At 37.6% G+C, this 25,389-nt stretch overlaps 1 protein-coding gene across 8 annotated transcripts in view; it reads left to right on the top strand.

Moving 5' to 3' along the window:
- RTTN (rotatin) overlaps window positions 1-25,389 on the top strand; it is a 163,832-nt gene that overhangs the window by 106,918 nt on the left and 31,525 nt on the right. For all 8 annotated transcript variants that reach the window (XM_045041165.1, XM_045041164.1, XM_011288133.4 and 5 more), the window contains 7 exons: window positions 56-147; window positions 8,990-9,083; window positions 13,582-13,777; window positions 16,181-16,271; window positions 18,770-18,923; window positions 21,545-21,682; window positions 24,819-25,036. In XM_045041165.1, coding sequence (XP_044897100.1) covers window positions 56-147; window positions 8,990-9,083; window positions 13,582-13,777; window positions 16,181-16,271; window positions 18,770-18,923; window positions 21,545-21,682; window positions 24,819-25,036 — 983 coding nt within the window. The remainder of the gene's footprint in view (window positions 1-55; window positions 148-8,989; window positions 9,084-13,581; window positions 13,778-16,180; window positions 16,272-18,769; window positions 18,924-21,544; window positions 21,683-24,818; window positions 25,037-25,389) is intronic.

Below are 25,389 nucleotides of genomic sequence, written 5' to 3'. Positions count from 1 at the left end.
TGCTCCAGTAAGGAGGAGAGATGTATTCATGTTGACAGTTTTCTTGTTGTCACAGGTTTAGATGATTCATTCAAGTTTTGGAGGGCTCCATCTAGGTTGTCCAGCCAAGATCAAGATCCAAGTTCTCTCTCCACCGTGGAAACAATGGTACTTTGAAAGAATGCATTAGTGCTTCAAACTATTTTTTTTAATGTTTATTTATTTTTAGAGAGAGTGAGTGGGGGGAGAGGGTCAGAGAGAGAGGGCGAGGGAGAGGGAGAGAATCCCAAGCAGGCTCCACGCCGTCAGTACAGAGCCCAGTGTGGGGCTCAGTCCCACGAACTGTGAGATCGTGGCCTGAGCCGAAATCAAGAGTCAGACGCTCAACTGACTGAGCCACTCAGGCCCCACAAGAATGCATTAGTGCTTCATTTTGAACCTCTGGAAGTTTGAATTTACATAGTGGATGGACAGGATAAGACTGTGTTCAGAATATAAGGTCATGATTAAAATAGCTGTGATTTATTTGAACTGTCTGTGCAGAGTTAGGGATTGATGTACTCATATAGCTGCACTGAATGTCCTTTTAGATGAATTTACAACCTTTTTTGGTACCTTAATTAAAAGAACCGGAAGCCAGAAAGTTTAAAAGTGTTTATCAGTAGTAATAGATCCTATATGATCATAAAACTTGATTACTCTGCAGTTTTGCTTAAGGACTAAGCAATTTGGAGAAAGTAGACCCATTCAAATGATTCCAGTTTGGTACTGGAGATTTTATTTTATTTTTTTATTATTATCTTTAAGTGTTTACTTTGAGGCGAGGGTCACATGTGTGTGCGAGTGGGACAGGGGCAGAGAGAGGGAGAGAGAGAATCCCAAACAGGTTCTGTGCTGTCAATGCAGAGCCTGATGCAGGGCTTGATCTCATGAACTGCAAGATCAGGACTTGAGCCCAAATTGAGAGTTGGATACTTAACCGACTAAGCCACCCAGGCACCCTGGTACTGGAGATTTTAAACACATTTCTAAATCCTTGCATCAGGTAGAAGCTTGTTTTGATTATCTGCAATACCTGAAATTTATGCCTTCCTACCTTCTTTCTCCTTTTCATTCATAAGTTACTTTCTTCTAAAAAGTTTGAGACACACTAAATATTCCTAAATATGACTGAGACTAGGTTTCACTTGTTTTACAAGCGTACAAAATCATTTACTGTCAAGTGGAAAACATTACACGAAATCATAAAGTGTTTTTGGAACAATTACTGCATCATAAACCCTAATAAGACAGGACCTTGGCTTTCCTGCTTGCAGGAGCAAAAGTAATATGAGAATAATAAATAATTACCAGGCAGTAATAAAGTTCATCTCATAATTAAGATCCACCTCCTATGGTTTCCCAACACTGGTACTTTTTGTGACAGTTTTAGGAGTCATCCTTTTCCCTGGACCCAGAAGAGTTTGTGGTTAGTGCTGAGCTGAAGCTTTATTTGGAAAAGTGGAGTAATCACCCCAGGTCCACTAGATGTCATGCTTTCCTTTCCATGCTGGAAATAGTATGTCTTTGTCTCCACAAGAGAAATAATATAATTAAATGCAAAAAGGAGCTGTATTAATTAGTTATTTAGTTCCCAGAACGGCAGCATTAGTATGTGCTTAAAAGTGATTCCTTGGCTCCTGTGTTTATTAAAAGGGCTATCTGTAATTTGTACATTGTTCAGTTCTTTGCTTATAGTAGGTACTCAGTAAATAGTAATTGCTCTCATTAATTTTGAGTCATCCTAGCTGTTTTGTAGATACCAAGTTGTATTTATCCTATGCAAGAGGATTTAAGTACTTTTGCATTTTTCTATTTTATGAGATAATAATAATGTATAATAATAAATAAAATATATAATAATAAAAATATATTTGTATAATATATACTAGAAACTTTAATCATAACAAATCTTATAGATCGGGAAACTAGATTTTCTGAGAAAATTTTGGAAATATATTTATTGTAATCATTATTAAAATAGAAGCACTTCTGTTAACATAAAAGTCTTTAACTTGCTTGTGTTCAGACATTATGTATTCTTTTAGAAAAAAATACCAATGAACTCTTTTTTTTTTTTTTTAAGGAATTCTCATTATAGTTCTATGTAAGATTTATTTTGTATAGTTTCTTAAAAGACAGTTATCTGTTGGAATTTTTACAGTCAACTCTTTTTTTCTTCTTTTGGATTCCAAGTAGAAGAGCTTTGGTATTGGTGACTTTTACTCACCAAATTGGCTTTTACTCACAGAAATAGTCTCATTACCCCAATTCTGCTAATTGTCATCTTTTTCTTGCCATGCCAGAGATATTGTATGTCTTTCTTCCAACAGGAAAAAAAATCTGGAGAGTTTATTCATTTTTCCAGTGTTACTCTAAACCTAAGCTGTCATACCCAGACCAACTAATACTTTCTTAAGTATAAGAATATGGTGAGGTTTATCAGTTCAGTGGATTTAAATATTGCCAATAAGTGTATCTGGTTATTCTTATCATCATTTTGTGTATTTCCCAGATACGGCAAGAGATGCAGTTTGTTTATTGGTTGGTGTTTTCATTTTGTCTTTCTAAGGAAAGCACTGTCTTTTGCTTTGTGTGCTGTTGCTGGGTCATTATCCGTTCTGTGCAGTTAATGCCACGTTAGAGACCTTGATAACCATTTTAAAGTATTGAAGGTCATTCTTACTATTGCTATTTTACAAAAGGAAAGATTAAAGCGTACAGTGAATAAGTGTCTTGTTCAAGGCTCCAGTGCTGGTAACTGATAGAGAACTATTTGAGTCCAGAAGAGTGTTTGGCTCTAGAGTTCAGTTGTTGGCCGTGATGTTACACTCCTTCAGGACAAAGCCATGTGCTAGGTGCCATAATAGATGTTGTAGTCAGGGTGCAGTGAGGTTACATTAGAGGGAATGATGAAGTATAAAGTGATACTGTATAAGAAGTGGCAATTGAAATGGGCTTTAAAGGATTAATCTTTTTTAGATGTATGCACACATTTGCGGGGAGCTGAAAAGGTATTCAGATATGTCTTAAGATTCAGTACCCAGTTACAGGGGTTGAAAGTGTAGTTGAGAACGTGAAGCATACTGAGAAGACGGCGTGCCACATATGTCGTACTGAAAGCATTAGATATTCAGAAGAGGCATGGTTTGTTTGGAGTGTGGAACAAAGACCAAAGTTTAATTACCAGGTAGGGGTTAGCTAAGAGAGCTGAACCTGTGTTTGGATTTGAAGAGGTAAGATATCATAGCTGTGGAGATACAGTTCTAGAGCTATTTCAGCTGAGTCAAATGCGTGAAACATTACAGTCGACATTAGAGAAATATGTATTGGCATTTGTGTGATGTAGTTTCAAGTTTTTTTATAGAATGAAGAGTAGACCAAGGACAGTTAAAGCAGGGATATATCCAAGAGGCTTTTAGGAAGAAAAATAGTTTTGATGTAGGAATAGTGATAGAGTGTGGACATATGGTAACCCCAGGAAAAACCTGGGGAGACTGTAGTTTGCATGATGGTAGAGAGAAAGAGAATGATATACTTTGTTTAAATAAATTTCAACCACCTGTGGGTCTAAGAACCCATATATTTTAGTTAGAAAGAAAATATAAGTGAGATTCTAGTTCCTCAGGTATTAGTAATACAGGCCACTGGGCTGTAGTATAATGAAAATGAACACTTTTTTTTTGGTATAAAAATTTAGTATTAATTCTTTAAATAAAACTTAGGTATTGGTTGTTAAAAAGCAAATCCCCCCACATTAGTTTTTCCTACTATGATTATTTTGTATGTGACATTAGCATGAATACAATAGCTGGTGAAAATAGAATATTCCATTATGTGTGCCTAGTGTGTCCTAGTTTATAAATAATTATTCTTTTAAACATTATTAGAAAGAGCAAATAGTATTTATTTATTTTATATGTTTTTCTGTATTTTGTATTCACTGTCATATGTCTGAAGTTATCCAAACTAAGTTACTATAGAGGTATAGCCATTAATGTCAAGTGAAAGTGTTTAAAGAAATTGGCAAAAACATTTTGAGATAGATTTCAGCAATTTTATTAACCAGGTAACTGTAACTGAGGTAAGTAAAATAGGTTTGGGTCTTATTTTATATTTGTGCTAAAATATATTTTCTTAATTTTGGTAGAACTGATTATTTTATATAATAAGGTTTGATGTAAGTAGAGAGTCAACTTTTGGCCTTTAGAGCTCAGAAACAACACCCTCTAGTTTGCTGTTTGCTGAAGTGCTACAAATGGTGTTAAACCATTTGAGAGCGGTAGTGTTTCCCAAGTGAAGAAGTAAGGTCTTCGAGAATTTAAGTATTTGGCGTAGGGTCACAAAGCTAATGGAGAGTGGACTAAGACAAGCTCTAGGCAACTTGTTCTCTTAAATTATATACAGTAGGGCGTAGGGACTGGTCCTGTGCCCTGGGGTTAAGTCTCTGCATGTGAGTGATCTTACAGATAGACAGGAGAGAATCTTCTATCATCTTATGCTCGTTCTTTCGGGGATATTTTTCTGAGCTTTCTTTTTCTATGTTGTACACACTCCATTTGAATCATGGATCTATGTAGTCAGAGCGATTTAAACTTCTGGTTGTAATTTGGTTCGAATTAATGATTACAAATTGTGAAGCATGCCAAAGCTTTCCCGCTCTTGGGCATAAAGAGAAAGGTATCATTTATAAAAGTGAGCACAGGAACCCTAGTGTTCCTTGGAAACCTTTCATACTTTATATTTTGCCATGTTTGAAAAATGTGAGTAGATTTGTACCCTCTCTTTTTCATCTCACAAATCCTTTCTTCCTTTGTTCTCTTTTAATTTTTTAAAAATCAAATAACTTATTTAGGCACCAATACTACATTTGATCAAAGAAGATGGAAAGTATTATAAAATCACTTGACAAATAAAATATTCAAGTCCTAAATTAGCTTTCAAAAATATTTGAAGTATCCAGTGAACTCTTTTATTTCTGAAAGGTAGAATATAAAGAAAACAGTTTTGAACATTGATGCATTTTGTTTATATGACAGAAATTGTCTTTTTTTAAATTAAAAACAAATTTTTTTTAATGTTTATTTATTATTGAGAGAGAGACGCAGAGCATGAGCAGGGGAGGGGCCGAGAGATGGAGAGACGCAAAATCTGAAGCAGGCTCCAGGCTCCGAGCTGTCAGCACAGAGGCCGACATGGGGCTCGAACTCACAAACCGTGAGATCATGACCTGAGCCAAAGTCAGACGCCCAACTGACTGAGCCACCCAGGCGCCCCAAACTGTCTTTTTTTTTTTTAACCCAAATTCTACTTTGATATGGTAAATGACTTTGCTATTTTCTGCTACTTCAAAGGGACTCTTATTGTAACTGCCTATTTTACAATGAGGCATGATTTAGAAAACTTCTTTAGCTCTCAAATCTGTTTCTAAACACATTGAAGAAAAGGCTATTATCTTTTTTAGTTTTTATAAGCAAAATTTGATTCCGTTTTAGGACAGTGGCTTTAAGTAACATCAATTTGTCTGACCTAACAGGCTTTTATTGCCTCTTATATACCAGCAAGGTGATAAAGATCCAAGTATATATACTTCAATTCAAGAAAACCCAGTTTTATTTGTCTTATCAAGGGAATGTAAATTGAAAATCTCAGGATGTGTCATGTGGGAGACGAGAAAGAGGAAAAAAATGTCTAGATTGTGATTTTTGTTCTGAAGCCCTTTTAATGAAAAGAGCAAGTGACAGAAGAATTAGCCAGACCTACTATTGTAAGGACAGCCCTGGGCTCCCACTGTGGGCTTTCTGGCTCCTAAGAGGTAGAGACCAAATGAGAACGTGAGTTCTCTGCTGTGGGGGAAGGAGTGGCTAAGCCTGCTCAGTTTGCTGGAAAAGTAAGCCAACCCCTCCTCCATGGAAACGGCGTGGGGAGAAAGAAGCATACCCTCGCAGACAAGATTGGTCAGCATTTTGGAGGTTTGTCTGAGGGCTTCTTCTGACTTGAGTGTATTTGTGATGTCATAAACATAGTCCTCAACTGAGAATCCTAATGAGAGTGTGCCCTCAGGCCCTTACCTCTAAATGAGGACCTGGACTAGATCAGGCCTTTTCTACCTGTAGCACTACGGGCTCATGTGAACCTCCTCCACCTTCCAGAGGCTAAGACTTGAATTTTGCAAGATAACAAGTCAGATATTCACAAGTTACTTGCAAGATGACAAGTCAGATATTTACATATTATTACATATAACCAAATTAATGTCCGTTAGAGATTATTTTCAAACAAGCAAGGATTTCAGTATAGAACCAGAGCAATTCAGTTTAATACCTTTTTGTCTTGTTAAAATAATAATGTGCTAATATAGCAAATTCAAAAAATATAGATGTTAGTAGATAATATAAATCACCCATAATTAAATTTTAAAGCACAATATATTACTGTATAAAGAAGTCCTTGTGTTTTCTCAACCATACGGGGTAGGTTATAATATAACTATTAGGCAGATGCTTTCTAAAATCATATTTTCTGAATTTGTATGTCACTTCCTTGGACTATATTAAGGAAAATCACAACTTTTATTACTGTCTGACCTTTGGTCACAAACCGTGACTTTGCTTTCTTCTAACAAGCCCTTAGAAACCTTCTTTTCCTACTCTGAATGCTACCTCTGGCTTTGTCAGTGGTGAGGGCTGCTTGAGTGTCCTTTGAAAGGATGTTAATTGAAAAGGTAAAGGATTCTAGCATCATTGTTCTCTTCAATTTTATTATATAAACAAAGGAGCTTGTGGTAGGTGCCATATATTATTAGCTCCTGCGTGCTTTGTGATACAATCTCAGTTATGATTGTTGTCCTCACAGACTGTAAAAGTTATTTGGATGTTTGTTGACAGGATGTTTTTTTCCACATTTCTTAGAGCCAGTTGTAGTAAATACCATTTTTAGAAAAATAAATTTTAGGTGTTTCCTATTATCTGGACCTAATATTATATAAAATAAGGTATTTAATACATGATCATTTAGGAGTGATTTATTTAGACTGAAATTTGTCCAGATTTCTTTTTTGGATGACTTTACATGCTGGGCTTACATTTATTGACCACAGCTTTCTGTTGTTATTGTAATGTTACACTTGAAGTGATGAGAGATGATTAAAGTCTTAAGTTGAAAGGGGGATTTTGAAAACTGGATATAAGTTCCATCAATCATTTTCTTCAAATTTATATTCTCTTTACTAACAGAAAATAAAATATAACCTTGGTTTATTTTTGTTATTAAATTTTTTATTAAAAAACAACCCTGGGGGCACCTGGGTGGCTCAGTCGGTTGAGTGTCTGACTTCAGTTCAGGTCATGATCTCACGGTTTGTGGGTTCAAGCCCCACGTCAGGCTCTGTGCTGACAGCTCAGAGCCTGGAGCCTGCTTTGGATTCTGTGTCTTCTTCTCTCTGCCCCTCCCCTGCTTGTGCTCTGTCTCTCTCTGTCTCTCAATAACAAATAAAGTTAAAAATAAATAGATAAATAACCCTGCTTTATTTTAGTATTAAAAACAAAAACCTGGGGGGGGGTGGTGGTTCCTGGGTGGCTCATTTGGCTAAGTGTCCAACTATTGATTTCAGCTCAGGTCATGATCTCGTGGTTTGTGGGTTCAAGCCCTGCATCAGGCTCTGTGCTGACATTGTGGAGTCTACTTGGGATATTCTTTCTTTCCCTCTCTCTCTGCCCCTCCCCCACTCGCTCTCTTAAAATACATAAACTTAAAGAAAAAAAACAACCTTGGTTTTTGCTTTGACTCTATCATATCATGTCTGAGGCATCCTACTTCGCATGTTAAATGCACAGTTAGTGTATGAGTACTGAGGTGTATGGTATCTGAGTTTGAGATAGGGTTGATTGATTCATGAGATCTGTTGACATTGTACCGACATGCTTGCTCTATGCATGCACTGACCTGCAGCTTGTCTAGGTGTGTGGAGTAAATTGATGGTAAGAGAAGGAATGATCTGACCTCTGCAGCTAAGATGTTTTCCACATAGAAGGTGCCAGATACATCAGTTTGAGCTTTTTCAGTTCTAGGAGGCCACACAGTCTGCTCATCTGCAGATCTGTAGGTGAAATTGTGTTTGCCTTCTACACAGTTTGTGTTATGTTTAATGTTTTAAAAAAATACTGTATTCTGGGCACCGGGGTGGCTCAGTCAGTCGGTTGAGCATCCAACTCCTGATTTTGGCTCAGGTCATGATCTCATGGTTCATGGGTTCAAGCCCCACATCAGGCTGTGGAGCTCCAGGCTGCCAGCACAGAGCCTGCCTGGTATTCTCATTCTCTCTCTCTCTCTTTCTCTGCTCCTCTCCTACTTGCATACATGTGCTCATGCGCACTCTCTCTCTCTCTCAAAATAAATAAGCTTAAAAAAATAAAAAGTACTGTGTTCTGAAACACTGTGTCCACATATGACCTGAAACAGTTCTTTTGTGAAATGGGAAAAGGTAAAGAAGAATCGTTTAGTATTTCTGCTGATTTTTTCATAGGCACTATTAAAATTTGTGTGTGCCGTCGATACTTATAAAAAACCCCTCTTACTATGAATCAAGTAGGACAAAATATCTCAAGGACGCAATGAATTATGCAAAAGTTAAAGAAAGGAGTATGGTTTAGCCTTTTAACATTTGGATGATAAGAGGGAGTAGGCCTTATCCAGACCTTAAAATCCTAAATGGGCTTCAAATCAAAACTCTGCTCCTTTGACTTGCTGCTTTACATAAATTCCAGCAGGTCCTAAAAGAAGTTGAAAGTACCCTTCACAAAACTTACAACTCTTAAAATATGAAATGTTTTCCAGTTATATTAACTAGTATAGTTTTGTCATAAACCTTCTTGTTTAAGGATTTGTATATACATATTGGTTCTGTTTCGCTTTCCATGTGTTAACATCAGTTAGTGTTAAGAATAAAATCATTTTCTTTGCTTCTCCATAGGTGGCATCTTCATCGGGAAGCACTGAATTTCCACCATTTGGGCCCTCCACAGCGCCTCTCCCTGAAGCCTCACACGACCAGTTTGTGGCTCAAGGTACCCTTTTAGGAAGAATTCTACTTTCTTTCTTTTTTTTTTTTTTTTTTAATTTTTTTTCATGTTTATTTATTTTTGAGGGAGAGACAGAGCACGAGTGGGGGAGGGCCAGAGAGAGAGGGAGACATAGAATCCGAAGCCGGCTCCAGGCTCCCAGCTGTCAGCACACAGCCCGACGCGGGGCTCGAACTCACAGACTGTGAGATCATTACCTGAGCCGAAGTCGGACACCCAACCGACTGAGCCACCCAGGCACCCATACATTCTACTTTCAAAAAGAAAAATGACAAGTTGGTCCAGATATTTTGAAAGTAAATATCTGTAAGAACAAAATTAGGGGCGCCTGGGTGCCTCAGTCGGTTAAGTGTCCGACTTCGGCTCGGGTCATGATCTTGCAGTCGGTGAGTTTCAATAAATCAGAAATTTAACAAAACAAATACTCTAATAAATGGAATTTAGTCATCAAATAAATAGTCAATTGCCCTATGGTTCCTTATTAGTTAAGAATAGATATTTCATGTTTGAATTTGGGAATTCATAAATGTTAGTTAACTTCATTTTTCTCCCCCCTTTTAGGGAAAACACTTCAATTTACCCCAGTAGTCCACTTGAAAGTGGAGAGAATCTGGTCATAAATATTTTCAAAGGGTATGCTTCCATTTTAAAGCACACAAAACATGTTGAGTCTTTATTAGAAATGCTTGATGAATAGCCTGGGATTTATTTTTATTAATGGCAATATATAAATTCTCTTCTTTGTATTAGGGACTGCTTCCAACTCTATTATGCTTCAAACTTTGTATATTTGGGAGATTACAACTTAGCTTTTATTTATTCCGGAGAACATACAGGCCTTATTGTAGCATTAAATTCTTCACCTGGAAGGAATGTGCTGCTGCCTGAAAAGAAGGTACTTTACACCCTGAAGTATAAGCATCCACAGAGAAAAGGCTTTAGAAAACTTGAGAAATAATTGCTTAATTAAGACTTTACTCAGAGTTTTCATTATAATATCTGTTCCCTAACTTCCTAAACACCATCCCATTTTGTTTTTTAGTAATTTACGTTAACAATATAAAAGAGTGTTTAATTGTAGAAAGTACTCATTTGATCTTAAGAATAAAAGGAGCAAACCACATGGTTTAAATTGTTAAGAGCCCAGAGCATGAAATCAAATTTGAGAATAATTCAAATAATCATACACTCACCCATTTAATAAGTGTAGAGTTCATTGGTTTTTGCACAGAGCTGTGCAAGCATCACCACAGTCAATTTGAGGACATTTTCATCCTCTAAAAAGAAAACTTTCCATTATCAATCACTCCTCATCTGTTTTCGATTTTTTTCCAGGCCTAGTGCATCACTGATCTATTTTCCCTCCTTATGGGAAATTTCATAAAAATGGAATCATACAGGGCACCTGGGTGGCTCAGTCAGTTGAGCGTCCAACTTCAGCTCAGGTCATGATCTCGCAGTTTCGTTGGTTCAAGCCCCGCGTTGGGCTCTGTGCTGACAGCTCAGAGCCTGGAGCCTGCTTCAGGTTCTGTGTCTCTGTCTCTCTCTGCCCCTCCCCCACTTGCCCCTCCCCCACTGTCTCTCTCTTTCAAAAATAAATAAACGGGTGCCTGGGTGGCTTAGTCGGTTGAGTGTCTGACTTCAGCTTAGGTCATGATCTTACAGTCTGTGAGTTCGGGCCCCGCATCCGGCTCTGCGCGGACAGCTCAGAGCCTGGAGCCTGTTTCAGATTCTGTAACTCCCTCTCTGCCCCTCCCCGCTCACGCTCTGTCTCTCTCTGTCTCTCAAAAAATAAACTTAAAAAAAATGGAATCATACACTATGTATTTTTTTGTGACTAGCTTTTTGCAACTAGATAATATTCTCAAAGTTAACCCATATTGTATTATGTGCTGTTACGTACTCTCTATGTATTGCTAAAGATATTCCGTGGGATGGTTATACCACTTGCATTTACCCATTCATCAGTTGATGAATATTTGGATTTTTCTACTTTTTGGCTCTTATGAGTAACTCTGCCCTGAGCATTCATGTACAGGTTTTGGTGTGGACATATAGTTGTGTGGGGTTTTTCTGTTTTGTTTTTTTGTCGCATTATTCTTGATTTGGATTTATTTTATTTTCAAAGACTGTGTTTAGAATGTATATTCATGCACAGTTTTACTGGTTCAGCCAATCACTTAATTATGTATATTTGACAAAAAACCTTTTTAATCCTTTTGTTGAATATGCCAATGAACAGTGCTACAAAGCATTGAATGTATGTTGTCAGTGAGCCATAAGACTAGAGCAATTATTTTGTTGTTGTTAGATGTCTTCCTGAATTCCATCTCTTTAAAATAGTGTTAAGGTAAAATGTGATTTTCTCTTACATTTACTTATTTATTTATCTATTTATTTATTTATTTTAGTGTTAATATGATTTTAGTTCCCTCAGCTGGAATATGTAGCAGGATTTGCCAGTGAAACTGGTTAGTCCTTTTATTTGTTGTTTTGCTGCTTCTTAATTAACCAGGGAATGAATGTGCCTCAAAATGATTTAGGACAGGATGAAAAGAATTTTCTGTAAATGTATATTAGGGTCACTTCAGACATGTGAGTTTTCATTTTTAAATTGAGTTTCTAAACTTTTGTAAAAAAAAATACACATATCTTATATTTAAAAAAAAACAACAGTCTCTTATGATCAGTAAGCCTACATTTGATGTACAAAGGTGAAAGGAACCGTTAAAAATGTTAGTGTATTTGAGCACTATTAATATAAGTAAGTAGGATAATTTTCTCTAGATAAAGTAGAAAAGTTTTATTTAAATATATTGGGTAAGGTTGAATTTCTGAACTGCCCTGCCCTGCCCTGCCCTCCCCTTTATTGGTATTCTTCTATAAACTTAACCTAAAAATGCTGCAAACATGTAACACATATCTTGTGAATATTTACATTTTCCCCTTAAAACCACTGGAACGGTTTCTGTGGGATTACCTACATCTAATTTTCCCAATTTTATTTCGTTTAAAGTATCAAATCTTTCTTGATGCTCCATTGTCCCAAAGTTCTATATTCCTAATTCCACCCCAAAGGAATTAGTTAATTACACAGGAAAATGGAACTTTACAGTGGAGAAACCTGGTAGACAGCATTTGATCAAATGGTTAAAGTTAACACCACCAATAATGGCACAGATAGAAATCATGTTTTCCTGGTAGGATGCACCGAAGATCTAACCACGAGGAACCATCAAACATCAGACATTCTACAAAGTAACCGGCCTGTGCTCTTTGCAGAATGTCTGAGCCCTGAAAGAGCACGTCTGAGGAGATCTTCCAGTTTAGAACCCGAAGAGACGTGACAGCTAAATGCCAAGTGTGGTCCTGACTTGGATCCAAACAAGAACTCTCGAGCTCTAAAGGACATTAGTGAAACAATATGCAAACTTAGAGAAGGTCTATAGACTAGAGAATACTACTGCATCAGTGTTAATTTCCTGGTTAACTGTACTGTGATTATAGAAGACAAAAGTCTCTGTTTAGGAGATGAATTTAGGGCTGAGAGGGCAGGGCATCTGCAGCTTACAAACAGTTCATAATAAGAGAGGTATGTAGGTAGATAAAATGTGGTAAAATAGTAATACATAGGGATCTGGGTGAAGGTATATGGGAATTCTTTGTACTCTGTACTTTCTGTAAATCTGAATTTATTAAAAATAAAGTGTTCCTTTAAAAAAGAAATAAGAAGTGAGGGTTATGAGGGAAATCTTGATGTAGGTTAACAAACATAGCTTTCTTGGTAACAATCCTTTGCTGAGTTTTCTGGGAAAGGTCCACAATCTCATATCCTCAGTTCTAAAATCCAGAATCTCTGAAAACTTAAGTGTTCTCAAAACTTACTTGGTATAAAACTTGCCCATACCTGAATTACAGTTGCTGCAAAACCTGACCAGTACTGGTTTGAGGTTGTATTTGTTCCTTTCTTCATCCAGCTTACTGTGATTGTACAAGTGTTACACTAGAGAAATAGTTACTTCATTACGTGGTATTGCCCAAATTCTCATTGGAGATTAGTTAATGTATGGTAGGTACATGCATCTTATTATTTTCCTGAAATCTAAAATATTTTGAATTCTGAAGCACTTCTGGCCACTAGAGTTTTAGAAAAAGGGTCGGGGACCATCTATTTGTTCCTCAGTGTCTGAGTGCTTGAGGGCACGAGGGCACAAAACCATGCTCTGCCCATCTCGTCTTGGCTCTTACACTGTCATCCAAGGCAGACGTACACACACACACACACACACACACACACACACAGTGGAGAAGTTGGATATCTGCTTCCTTGACCTAAGGTTTGTGATGAGCCGGGCCCTGGGGAGCTCCCCAGTCGTCTCTCTTTGGCCCTCTCAGGGGCTTTCCTCCGGTGATCAGAACTTGCGAATGTTGTACATGAACACAAAGGAAACAAAACTGTGCTAATTTTTATGCTTATCCTCAGTAATCGGTCAGCACGAAACCGCGTCGGCACGGCTTCCTCGCGACGCGTCCCTTCCTGCCGCTCTGCCCAGGCAGCGTGTGGTGACGCCGCCTCTCCTCGCGGCGGTGTGCAGCCTCCTGGACGGCCTCCTGGCGACTGCGCCGGGAGACACTGCACGTGCTTTTCGGCAGGCCCGTCTCGTGGAGCTTCTCTGTAGGTAAGAGAGGCCGGGCAGCAGAGACGAGTTGGTGCAGGATTGCTTGCGTGCCGGGAAGGTATCTCTGTCTTCTTTTTGGCTCACTAGACTGCGGGGTTTTGCTTTTGCCAGAATTGTCCTGACAGTTTCAATTTAGATCTGTTAAAGTACGCGTACGGGTTTGTTACGCTGTTACTCCCACCGTCCTGATTTTTTTTTGTAATTCAGAGGTTCTGAACCTGATTTGTCTTGCACCATACTCAAGAACTGTGGTGCAGTCCCTTGGTCATTCTAAATGGAAGTGAAGGGCTTTGGGGAGTCACCTCTGTAGGGCTATGTCAGAATAAGGGCCATGGGTTGAAAATCGTTGTTTAAATTCATTTGGAGTTTTTTCATTACTGGGGATTAAACTCTTTATTACATAACACTCTGATAAAATTTAGAAGATCATGATTTCGTTCTTTCATTTAGCTAACGTGAATGAGCTTCTGGCTGGACCTTTGCATTATCGTGTTGGTTATGTGTATAGTGAGAAAGGCTGTAGATACTGAATCAGTCCCACTTAGGGTCTTCTCACAGGGCATTCCCTCCCTAGTGTTGCAGTCTGGGGGAAGTTACTATTAATCTCATTAATAACATCTGGTTATTGGGGTTAGCGTGAGGATCAAGTGATGATGTCTAGGATACTTCCCCCCCCCCCTTTTCTTTTTAATATGAAATTTATTGTCAAGTTGGTTTCCATACAACACCCAGTGCTCATCTCAACAGGTGCCCTCCTCAATACCCCTCACCCACCCTCCCCTCCCTCCCACCCCCCATCAACCCTCAGTTTGTTCTCAGTTTTTAGGAGCCTTATGCTTTGGCTCTCTCCCACTCTAACCTCTTTTTTTTCCCTTCCCCTCCCCCATGGTCTTCTGTTAAGTTTCTCAGGATCCATGTAAGAGTGAAAACATATGGTATCTGTCTTTCTCTGTGACTTATTTCACTTAGCATAACACTCTCCAGTTCCATCCACGTTGCTACAAAGGGCCATATTTCGTTCTTTCTCATTGCCACGTAGTACTCTATTGTATATATAAACCACAATTTCTTTATCCATTCATCAGTTGATGGACATTTAGGCTCTTTCCATAATTTGGCTATTGTTGAGAGTGCTGCTGTAAACATTGGGGTACAAGTACCCCTATGCATCAGCACTCCTGTTAGGATACTCTCTTTATAGTAACTGTTCCTTTGCTTTCTTCCCATCTGGATTATTATAGCCAGTGGATTGTTACTACCTCCTGTTGACCCCGTAGTCATTTGCATTGCTCTTCTTGAGAACTTTCACTGTCTGAGATATCGTCCTCCTCTTTGCCAAATTGCAGTACTTTCTCTTTCATTTTGGGATATTAAGAAAACTCCAAAAAGAAAGAAGTATCCTTGTTTCACTTCACTTGCCATTACTCGTTTACCACTCAGATAATCCGTGAGGTGTGAGTTTGTTCATAGTTACTCATCATCTTTCCACCGTGATAACCTGCTAGACTTGGAAAAGGAAACTGCCTGTTGATTAACTATCTTCTTGGATGTTTTTCTGCCTCAAGAATGATCAAAATGGAACTTTAGGAATACTCTTGCTTCTCAAGAAGAGCCTGTTGTGAAATTGAGGCCACGGAGTTATTAAAGAATCTTTTATGGCAAAACCTTAATCATATTCTGTACCTTTTCTTTATTCAGGACTTGAAAACTTTTTCCTGCCTTTTTTTTTTTTTTTGCATTATTTTGTTTTTTACTTTGTAAATCAAAACTTATTTCCTAGCAAGTATTTTTCCTGTTTTAAACAGGAAACTAACCACCAAGTTTTTTCTCTTGTTTGCTTCCCTTTTAGAAGGGCTTCTTTATATTTTATTCTGCTTTTCATTAGATATTTTTTCTTCAGAATTCTGTTTCCCATGTTTATTAGATAGGATCTTTTCCTGTGTTCTAAAATAATTATGGGATACCTTTTTATATACATTTATTGTCTTTATGAAAATCTGTTCTCTTGGTTTTTACTTTTCTTTTTATTTGAATAGACACAAAATGTTACTTTCATTTCAGGTGTACGTCTTAATTACTTAACAAGTTTATGCATTATGCTGTGTTCAGCACGGGCATAGCTACCATCTGTCCTATTCCATCGCTGTCACAGTATCATTCCCCGTGTTCCCTATGCTGTGCCTCTTATTCCCGTAACTTTCTCGTTCCATGGCTGAAGGCCTGTGCCTCCCTGCCCCTGTCACCCATTTTGCCTCACCCCCCACCCACCTTCCCTCTGACAGCCATTGTTTTCTGTAAAGATCCTTTCTCTTGAATTCTGTTCAAGGTTACATTCAAACTTCAAATACTGATTTATTAATTTTTAATAAGCAGCACACTACTCATCTTTTCTGCTCTTTGCAGCATCGCAGATGCCACACTCCTAGAGAGCTGTGTCCAGGAGCTCAAGGCGCCACTGCCTTTGTCCCCTCCCGCTGAGCACACGCAGGCTCAGGTAAGTGTCTCACGTCTCCTTCTCGCCTCATGTCTGTTTGTGCGTTTGTTTTAAGTGCCAGAAACATAAATTCTGCTAAGGATATACTAACCGTAGGAGAAGGATGAAGATCTTTCAGGATAGACATGGTGTAATGAGGTTATTTGAAATAGGTTACTTAACATTTTAATCTGAGACATCTTTGGATGGCAGAAAAGGGAAGTGAGGTTTAAAGATCTATATTCTCTTCCTAATTCCATTATTAACCAGCTGTAGATGTTTATTCACAGATCTGGATATCTTTGAGCACCATATTAAAAAAAGAAGACATTATATAGACCACCTTCCCATTCTGTGATTTTAGGCCATGTCTATCATTTGCACCTAAACTGAAGCTGTTAAAATAGATAGTGACTAAATTCTATGTGTTTTCAAAACCCAACCTAATAAAAATAAATTTATTTTTGTTTTTTTACAGATATTTACTATTTTTAAGTTCTTGATTGTAGCTCGAGTCTGTATGTAAAGTATGCTTAATAACTCCTCGTGTAGTTGTTGCTAGTAGAAATGTTACCCTAACTCAGAGTTTAAGAAAGGCTACAAGATTTGCTTTGCGGTGCTGTCTTTGGGGTTTCTGACCACGGCAGGCCCCCTCTTATAAGGCTGGGTAACACATCATCTTCAAAATACTTGTCCCAATGCAGTCTGAGCCTTTGCATAAGGCTCCCTCCTCCAGTTCACTGTCCAGCTGACAAATCTTTATTGAGGGTCTGCCACGTACCAGGGTCTTGCCTGTGCAAATAAAATAAAGATTCTTCCTCTCAAGTTGGGAGAGCAGATCATGAGCAAATCCATATACACATCTGAGAAGAACAGCTAACAAAGGCGCCAGGAAATGCTTTCAGAGCGAGGAGGGTAGGGCTTTTCCACTTAGGGTGGTCAGGGAGGGCCTTTCAGACAGTGACATGTAACCTGGGTTAAGTGGGGACACTGCCAGGTCCCTGAGATCGGGGTTGGTTTGTTCTATCCAACAAATAGCAAGGAGGCCAGAGTGGCCAGAGCAAATCTGTGGGGGGACATGAGGCCAGAGGCTGCAGTGAGCTCCATGAAGGCAGGGCTATGACTGTTTTTAGGCATCAGTTGTGTACCCGGTGCTGAGCACAGTGCCTGTCCCATGGAAGGTGCTTGTTCGGTACTTGTGTAGGCCAAATGCTTCTTAGCTGTTTGTCCTCACACAAGATTCCTCATTTGTTCCAGAAAAGTTCTGGAACCTCTTCTCTGCCAGATTGTGTTCTAGGTGCCAGTGACAGGTGTGTGAACAAAGAAAACACACACGCCTGTCCGTATGAATTCTGTCCTTGGTGCAGAAGACAGTAAGCAGTAAATAAAATGTGAACTATTTTATCAGCTGGTGACAAATAGTATGGGGCAAGGGTGGTGCCTGGGTGGCTCAGCCGGTTGAGCATCTGACTCTTGATTTCAGCTCAGGTCATGATTTCAGAGTCATGGGATTGAGCCCTGCGTCTGGCTCTGCTCTGAGTGTGGAGCCTGCTTGGGATTCATATTCTCTCTCTCTGCCTCTCTGTCTCTCTATCTCTCTGTCTCTCTGTCTCTCTCCCCCTCCCTCCCTCCCCTCTACCCCTTGCTTGCTTGCATGTTCTCTCTCTCGAGCATTCTCTCTCTCTCTCTCTCTAAAACAGAAGAAAACAACCCCCCCCCCCCCACACACACACAAATGGTATGGGAAAAATGAGTGTGAGGAAAAGGTGTGCGGCCTGGGAGAGGGTGCGGTGTTTGGTAGGGTGGTCAGAAGACACCTCGCGAGGGTGAGATCTGAGCTGAGAGCCGAGGCGCTGAGGAAGCGGGCCGAGTGTGTGGGCTTGTAAGAGGCTTCAGTGATTCCGTGGTTCCCTCTCTGATGTTTCTCGTTTGCTCTCACTTTCCATGGCTTATCTGTTTATGGTAACACTTCATACATTAGATGTCAGACTTATTATAACTGCAATCAATAGTGTTCAGTACAAAGGCATCAAAAAAGACTCCATAACAATAAGGAAATTAAATGTTACAAACTTGCATTTTACATGATAGGAGATGTGTTGAAGAATGTGTTGTCATCTTTCTTTCTTTATGCAATCGTAGGCTTTATGACTTTGGAATGCCCCTTCCTACTTCTTCCAGAATATTGATTCCACAGTTTAGCTACTTAAAAACTATAAAGGCTCTCTTTCTTTAAAAGGAGTTTGAAATTTGGCTTTGAAAATACTGCCTTGTTTGGTATTATCATACTTGACAGTGTTAATGTGATCATTAGTGGTATGTTTATAATATGAGAGAATCATGCTGTCTGCTATATATTCATTTTAGGTATTTAAAAATTACGATTAATATTTTGTTAGTTTTTTATGTAACTTATGGTGCAAAGAAAGTGACTTACAATGCATAGAAGACAGAAATATCACTGAGCTAGGCTTTTCATATGATATGTTTTGTTTTACTTTATCTCTTTTTTCAAATAGGTATCCTCTCTCCTAGAATACCTGTCGTCTTTGTCCAGGCTTCTGCAGTCATGTTTACTGGTAGATCCTGACCTTGTGATTCAGGAAGAGCTTCTGAAACCTCTTACCACAAACATCATCAGGGTCCTCACCATATGCATCAAAGATGTGTTAGGTAAGCTTTATTTTTTTCACGTTTAGTATGGAAGTAAAGCATATTGAGGGAAAAAAAAAATCTTACTCTGCACCAGGTACCCACTTCAAGGTTGAATTTTATGTTGTGTTTGGCCGATATTTTGGAAGGCTTTTTTTATATAACGTGTTTTATAGTTTGGGTGTTTTAAGTGGTTCCAGGGGGCCATTTGAGGCAAGTATGTAGTATAATGAAGGACTGTACCCTGTGCTGTCAGTTTAAATGAGGGCAAAGTTCTTAATGTAATGTTAGCAAGTACAGTGAGTTTTAGATATTCATTATTCTTACAAGCTATGGATACAGCCACATGACCTACTTATAACTTATCTGCAATAACAACTGTAAGTATCGCATATAATAAAAATTTTGGTAAGATCCTAAATTATTAAAAAATATACTCTGATGAAAAGTTGAATATAGTACTTAATAGAAGAGAAAATTAAAACAGTATAGGACTTTATCAGAAATAAAATATGGTAATTATTTAAAAGATTTTATAATGAAGTAATTGATAATTTGACTATTGCCAAATGGCTCTTTGCCTATTAATTCATTCTTATTTAGGTTTTTGAATTTTATGGATTTGTTTGGTTTTAGGTAAGTGAAATGTTTTATGATGCCAGCAAATCTAGTCCTCAGTGTCCAATTAGTGTTCAAATATCCAGGTGTAAGAGGAATAATAATTTCTTACTTGGAAATTTTACAAGTGGCAGTGGTATCCTAACTAAGCAAATCAGGGTAGACTGTGCATTCCCTATGAGGGCAATATTACCCTCCAAGAAGTGAAAGGGTGGGGGAAAAAATCTTAATTACGATGGTCTGTGGCCCTTCAGAGCTCAGTTAGTTCAACCCAATAAAGTCATATTTTTTAGTATTTAATTTCTCTTATTGGGTGTTCTTGGGTATGACTTGGGAAGCATTGGTGTTTAGCTTGTGGAAGATAAACAGGAAATATGCAATATCAGTGCTAAAAACTATAGTGTATAGATGGTTGTGACTAGAGGACTTTTGATTCAACACTTGATCCCAAAGTCATGTGGTAAGAGGTGGCAAAGTCATGTGGCAGGATGTCCCAGAGTCATGTGGTGAGATGTCCCAAAGTCATGTGGCAGGATGTCCCAAAGTCCTATCATGTCTTGGTTGTCATTGGCTGACTGGTGGATGTTTTTCTAATTGATTCTCTTGCTTTTGTGTCTGACTTGGGCTTTGAGAATTAAATAAAAATAGTATATGTTTTATTATTTTGTAAGTTATTTGGCCCATCATTAATTCTGTAAAGTGCTGAAAATAAAAAACGTCAGTGATGTCTGAATGTATATCTCATAGCTGGTTGAATTAGAAGTCATTTTCTCGTATCAAGCAAAGGCATAAGTTCAGTAAAAATACTTTTAAGAAATTAATTTTTTTCTGGAAAAATAATACTTTTGAATGATTTTATAAAATATTGATTATATTTCTAGTATGTATTGTATGTGATTTACTAATTTTCATGTATAACTGGATACATTTTCATTTATATGAGCAAGTAAATTATATTGAAAGTTACTTAGCAAGAGAAGTTATAAAGTTAAATGTTAATTGCTTTTTAATTTTTTTCTTGTTTTTAGATAAAAATAAGAATTCTTCTTAATTTTTAATTTTAACTCTCAGCTTAAATGTTTTATTTGGCCATCTTGAGTAAAATCAGTAAGCCTTTTACTTAATTTTTTTTTTTTTTATGTATAAAGATATACTGAAAGTACATAAGCAGACGTATAGAATCTGTGGAATTAAGATTTCATGGGGATGATAAGGAGAAAAGATAGTCTAAAAAGACTCCTTCTAGAGGTGAGAATGATGGAAGATTGAGACACATACCAAGGACTGCTATAGTCCAAACTCCCTGGAACATACCATTTCCAGAAGAACCTTGAGATGGACGTTCTCAGTTTGCTTGGTAGTGGAGTTTGACAAAAGCTGGCAGATACTGCCAGTGGCATGGTCCGAGAAGACAATCCTAAGCTGGCTACTGCTCTCTAGCCTCCGTTTGCCACGTAGAAAGGGGAAAAGCTGTCCTTAGGATAGAAGTGAATTGCTCCATTCTCAGCCATAGGCAAAGCTGCAGAATCCTCTTCTGTGTTGTTTTTTTTGAAGGGCAGTACTCTTGGTTCTTCAAAGACATTCTCCTTGCTTTTCTGCCATGACCTTGGCACATTGTGCTTTCTTCCTCCACCCTGCACAAAGGGGAGAAAGACAACAGGAGAAACTTGACTTTTATAAAAGCACAGACAATGCCATGCTTTTACAATAGGCATGATATGTGGTTCTGAATTTAAGGCGTACTATTCAGTTTGTCATACCTTCTGATTTGTTGTTGAATAGACGTTAATGAGAGGAAGATGTGTGAGTGTGTATTTATTTGTCTTTATGTAGGGGATAGATGAGAGAAAGCTTTAGGAAACAATGAAAAACTAATGGAAATAAATGTTGGATCATGCTGAATTACATTTATCTTCATATGACACATGCATGACTCTTACTTGAAGTATGATGAAGTATCTGGTGAGCTTTGTATTTTCTATTCTTTGTGTTAATAGCTTGAAATGTTTTCATTAATATTATAGATGTAGAGTTGGTATCAGCTTTTTATCACACATGGACGCATTTATTTAACCTTCTGGCCGTACTCCTGAGGAAAGCCGCTCTTGCCTCTCTCCCGGCTATGACAGTGGTTCTGGCCAAGCACTGGGCAGCAGTGATCGGTAAGAAGATGCACTCATGAGGCTGGGGGTCTTTCTGCTACTAAAAATTAACATAATTATTGTTTACAGTTTCTATATGTGTATTCTCTAAAATTAAGTAATTATAAAAAACTAATTATATTTGAAAGAGAAACCAGGTATTTACTTTGAGAAATCTGCTGTGTTCTTGAAGCACCTCCAAAATGCATTTTTGAAAAGTTGAAACCCAGTTGAAAAACTATAAAAACAAGGTAAGAAAAGCCTGTGGTGTTATGAAGAGACGTGTGATATGACATGATTGTAAAACAATGAGACAGATTCTCATGTGTTGGTGTAGAAACCAGTCTCTTTCCTGACATATATACACTGTAAGTGGGTAAATCTACACCTAAATACTGCTAAATACTGTATATATGATAACAAGGAAACTTATAATAAGTATAGTGCCTTGTCTGAAGATGTAAGGATTTTCTTAGAGTACAGAAATGCTAAGAGTGTAGTTATAGGTAATTATTTTTATAAGATGCTTTTCATATAATTGTTGCCTACTGGCATGAACAAATTATTTATTTATTTTAAAATGTTTATTTACTTTTTTTGAGAGAGAGCACAGCAGGGGAGGGGCATAGAGTGGGGGGCAGAGGATCCAAAGCAGGCTCTGTGCTGACACTGGAGAGCCCGATGTGCGGCTTGAACTCATGAACTGCGAGATCACGACCTGAACCAAAGTCTGATGCTCAACCAACTAAATCACCCAGGTGCCCCAAACAAATTAGTTTTTAATGTTTATTTATTTATTTTGACAGAGAGAGAAAGAGCAGGGGAGGAACAGAGAGAACCTCAAGTAGGCTTCATGCTGTCAGTGCAGAGCCCAATATAGGGTTCAGTCTCACAAACCGTGAGTTCATGACCAGAACAGGAATCTAAAGTTGGATGCTTAACCAACTGAGCCACCCAGATGCTCCGACAAATTATTCTTTTAAATAACTACTAATTTTTGATGTAGTCTCTTAAATTTTAGCATAGCAAGAAGACCTTTTTTTTTAACATAAATGCTTATAAATAACATTTATGTTACTTTTTAAAAATAACTAGTTTAAATGTATTCAAAATTGAGTTCTATTTTAAGTTTCCATGTTATCACCAATTTTTTTTTTTTCATATTTTACTTTCTCATTTGGTCATTCTATAAATTTAGATGGATGACACATTTTGTGACCAGAGTGGTAGTTTTGAAGTAATATTTATAGGGAAATACATGTTCAATAAGAAACAGAATTGTTAGTTGTTTGGACATAGGAGTTCTGAGTTTACCCTAATAGGAATAGCGTCCATTTAGAAATTGTTATTTTGTTAAGAGAGATTAAAACTGAAAGAGATTGTGTAATTGAGGTTTTCCTACAGCCGTAGTGGGGAAATTAGCTTACCCCCTGATTCACTCATAATACAAAGCAAGGTCCTACTCGTGTGGCATACCTACACCAAGTGGTCAGATCTGGCCCGCCGCTCGCTCTGATGAAGATTTTATCGGAACACAGTCGTACTTCTTGCCTGTGGCTGCTTTCCTGCTACAGTGGCAGTGTGGAAGAGCTGTGACAAAGGCGTATGACCTGTAAAGCATGAAATACTCATTTCCTCTCCAGCCCTTCGCCTTCAGCTCTGCTTGAACACTGTTCACCTGACACGGTTTTCCTGGTGATAAAATAAGGACATATTAAATTAAAAATCTATCTACAAAACACATGCATGGTAATATGGTGCTAATCAGAAATACCTACTGGTAAACAGCTAGGTTTGATAGTAGTAATGTTTATGGAAACTTAACTAATAAAAATGATCATTGCTAGTCCTTGTCATGGTGTTTTTCTTTGTTTTTAGTTTCCATCCCATGTGCTCATAAATATTTAAAACATCTCATGATCACTTTGTAACTTATGTTATCTATAACAGTCTTTTCTCAAACTCAAAAAATATTTAGACATCATTTAAATGAACATAATTCTCATAAAGTGACACACTAAAATATTTTTCTTATGTTACTTAAGAGAATAAGAATTTCTTTAAGCCTGAATCTAGGTAGAAAATTCTTACAGTTATAACTCTTATAAAGGTATAAATTCCAAATAATAGAAAAGTAAAACGTAACAAAATCATAAACCCGTGATACTCAGATTAATAAAATTAATATAACACATCAGATGTTCCTTTGATTAAATCAGTGCTCACAGGAGGAAATTAATGACTGATTCAGCGTAGATTCTTTTGAGTTGGCTTGCCTATTCTTCCTAATCTGTGTTATGTTTGCAAATTTGTCCATAACCACTCTTGTTCTCTATTTTTTTTTTGTTTGTTTATTTTTGACAGGGAGAGAGAGAGAGAGAGAGAGAGCGAGCGAGCAAGTGTGAGCTAGGGAGGGGCAGAGAGAGAGAGGGAGACACAAAATCCGAAGCAGGCTCCAGGCTCTGAGCTGTCAGCACAGAGCCTGACACGAGGCTTGAACTCAGGAACCGTGAGATCATGACCTGGGCCGAAGTCGGACGCTTAACCGACTGAGCGCCCAAGGTACCCCTCTTGTTCTCTATTGTGAACTGCCGTGAAACCTTTGTTTCTACATCATGTCAACACTGCATACTCTTGTTTTAAGTACTATTTAGCATCAACTTGTTTGAAAACAGAAACATAATTACACAGAGATCTAGATAATTCAGAGTACAGTTACATTAATTTTTTTAGGGTAGCCCTGAAATAAAAATTAAAATGTTAAAAATTCTAGAAACTTTGTGGATCTCAGTAGACCCCAGAGTGATCAATATTCATATATATGTGATCCTCTTATTTTGGGACTTAGCAAATACTGTGTATATGTCCATTCGTGCGCGCACACACACACACACACACACACACACACACACCTTCATACAAAAAACAACCCATATAAAAAGAATGAAATGAAAATTAAATAGATCCCTTGATTGTGTTGTCTTAATATTGACTATTTATTTTTAAACAAACACTAGAGTTATTCTCATGATCCTTATAACTACTGATAACTTTACTTCATTAGAAATAAAAAGGCTATAAACTTAATTACTCAGATCTGTCTGATTCACTTCTTTAATTTTGAAGTTGTTTTCAAACATTTGCATATCTCTTTTAGATATGTTGTGCACTTGTGTGGGTTTGTCTATAACCTGCCCCACCCTGTGTACTGCCAGCCTGCAGTTCCTTTCTGTCCTCTTGACTGAAGAAGCAAAGAGGTGTCTCCAGGATAAGGATAAAACAAATTTATGCCACAGTCCATCAATCACTTCACTCCTTGACAAAACTCAGGAAAATCAGAAATCTCTAGAACGACTTAATGAAGTAATTCTTCAGGTATGTGATTTCTTGGTCTTTCAAAACTTTTAGTGTTTCAGTAAATTGACTTTCAGTCTTTGTCTTGTACAAATCTTTTTCAATCATTTGAACTAAAAAGTGATTAATGTTCATTTTGACCATTTAAATAAAGGTATATGAAGTCAAATTAACAATCTCCTCTGTGTTCCTGGCCCTCTGATGTTGGTGGCTAGGCTCTTTAATGAAAATGCTATACAAATTCAAAATGAAATAGTAGAAATCTAAATCCAGCAGTTCACCAAAATAGTGTGCCATGCCATGACCAAATATTATTATTACATTTATATATTATTTATATTTATAATGAATATTATTTATTTATTCATTATAAT

This window comes from Felis catus, chromosome D3, assembly GCF_018350175.1.
Source record: "Felis catus isolate Fca126 chromosome D3, F.catus_Fca126_mat1.0, whole genome shotgun sequence".
NCBI classification, from domain to species: Eukaryota; Metazoa; Chordata; class Mammalia; order Carnivora; family Felidae; genus Felis; species Felis catus.
Note: the sequence above shows the minus strand (reverse complement) of the source record. Positions and strands in the feature narration are given on the sequence as shown.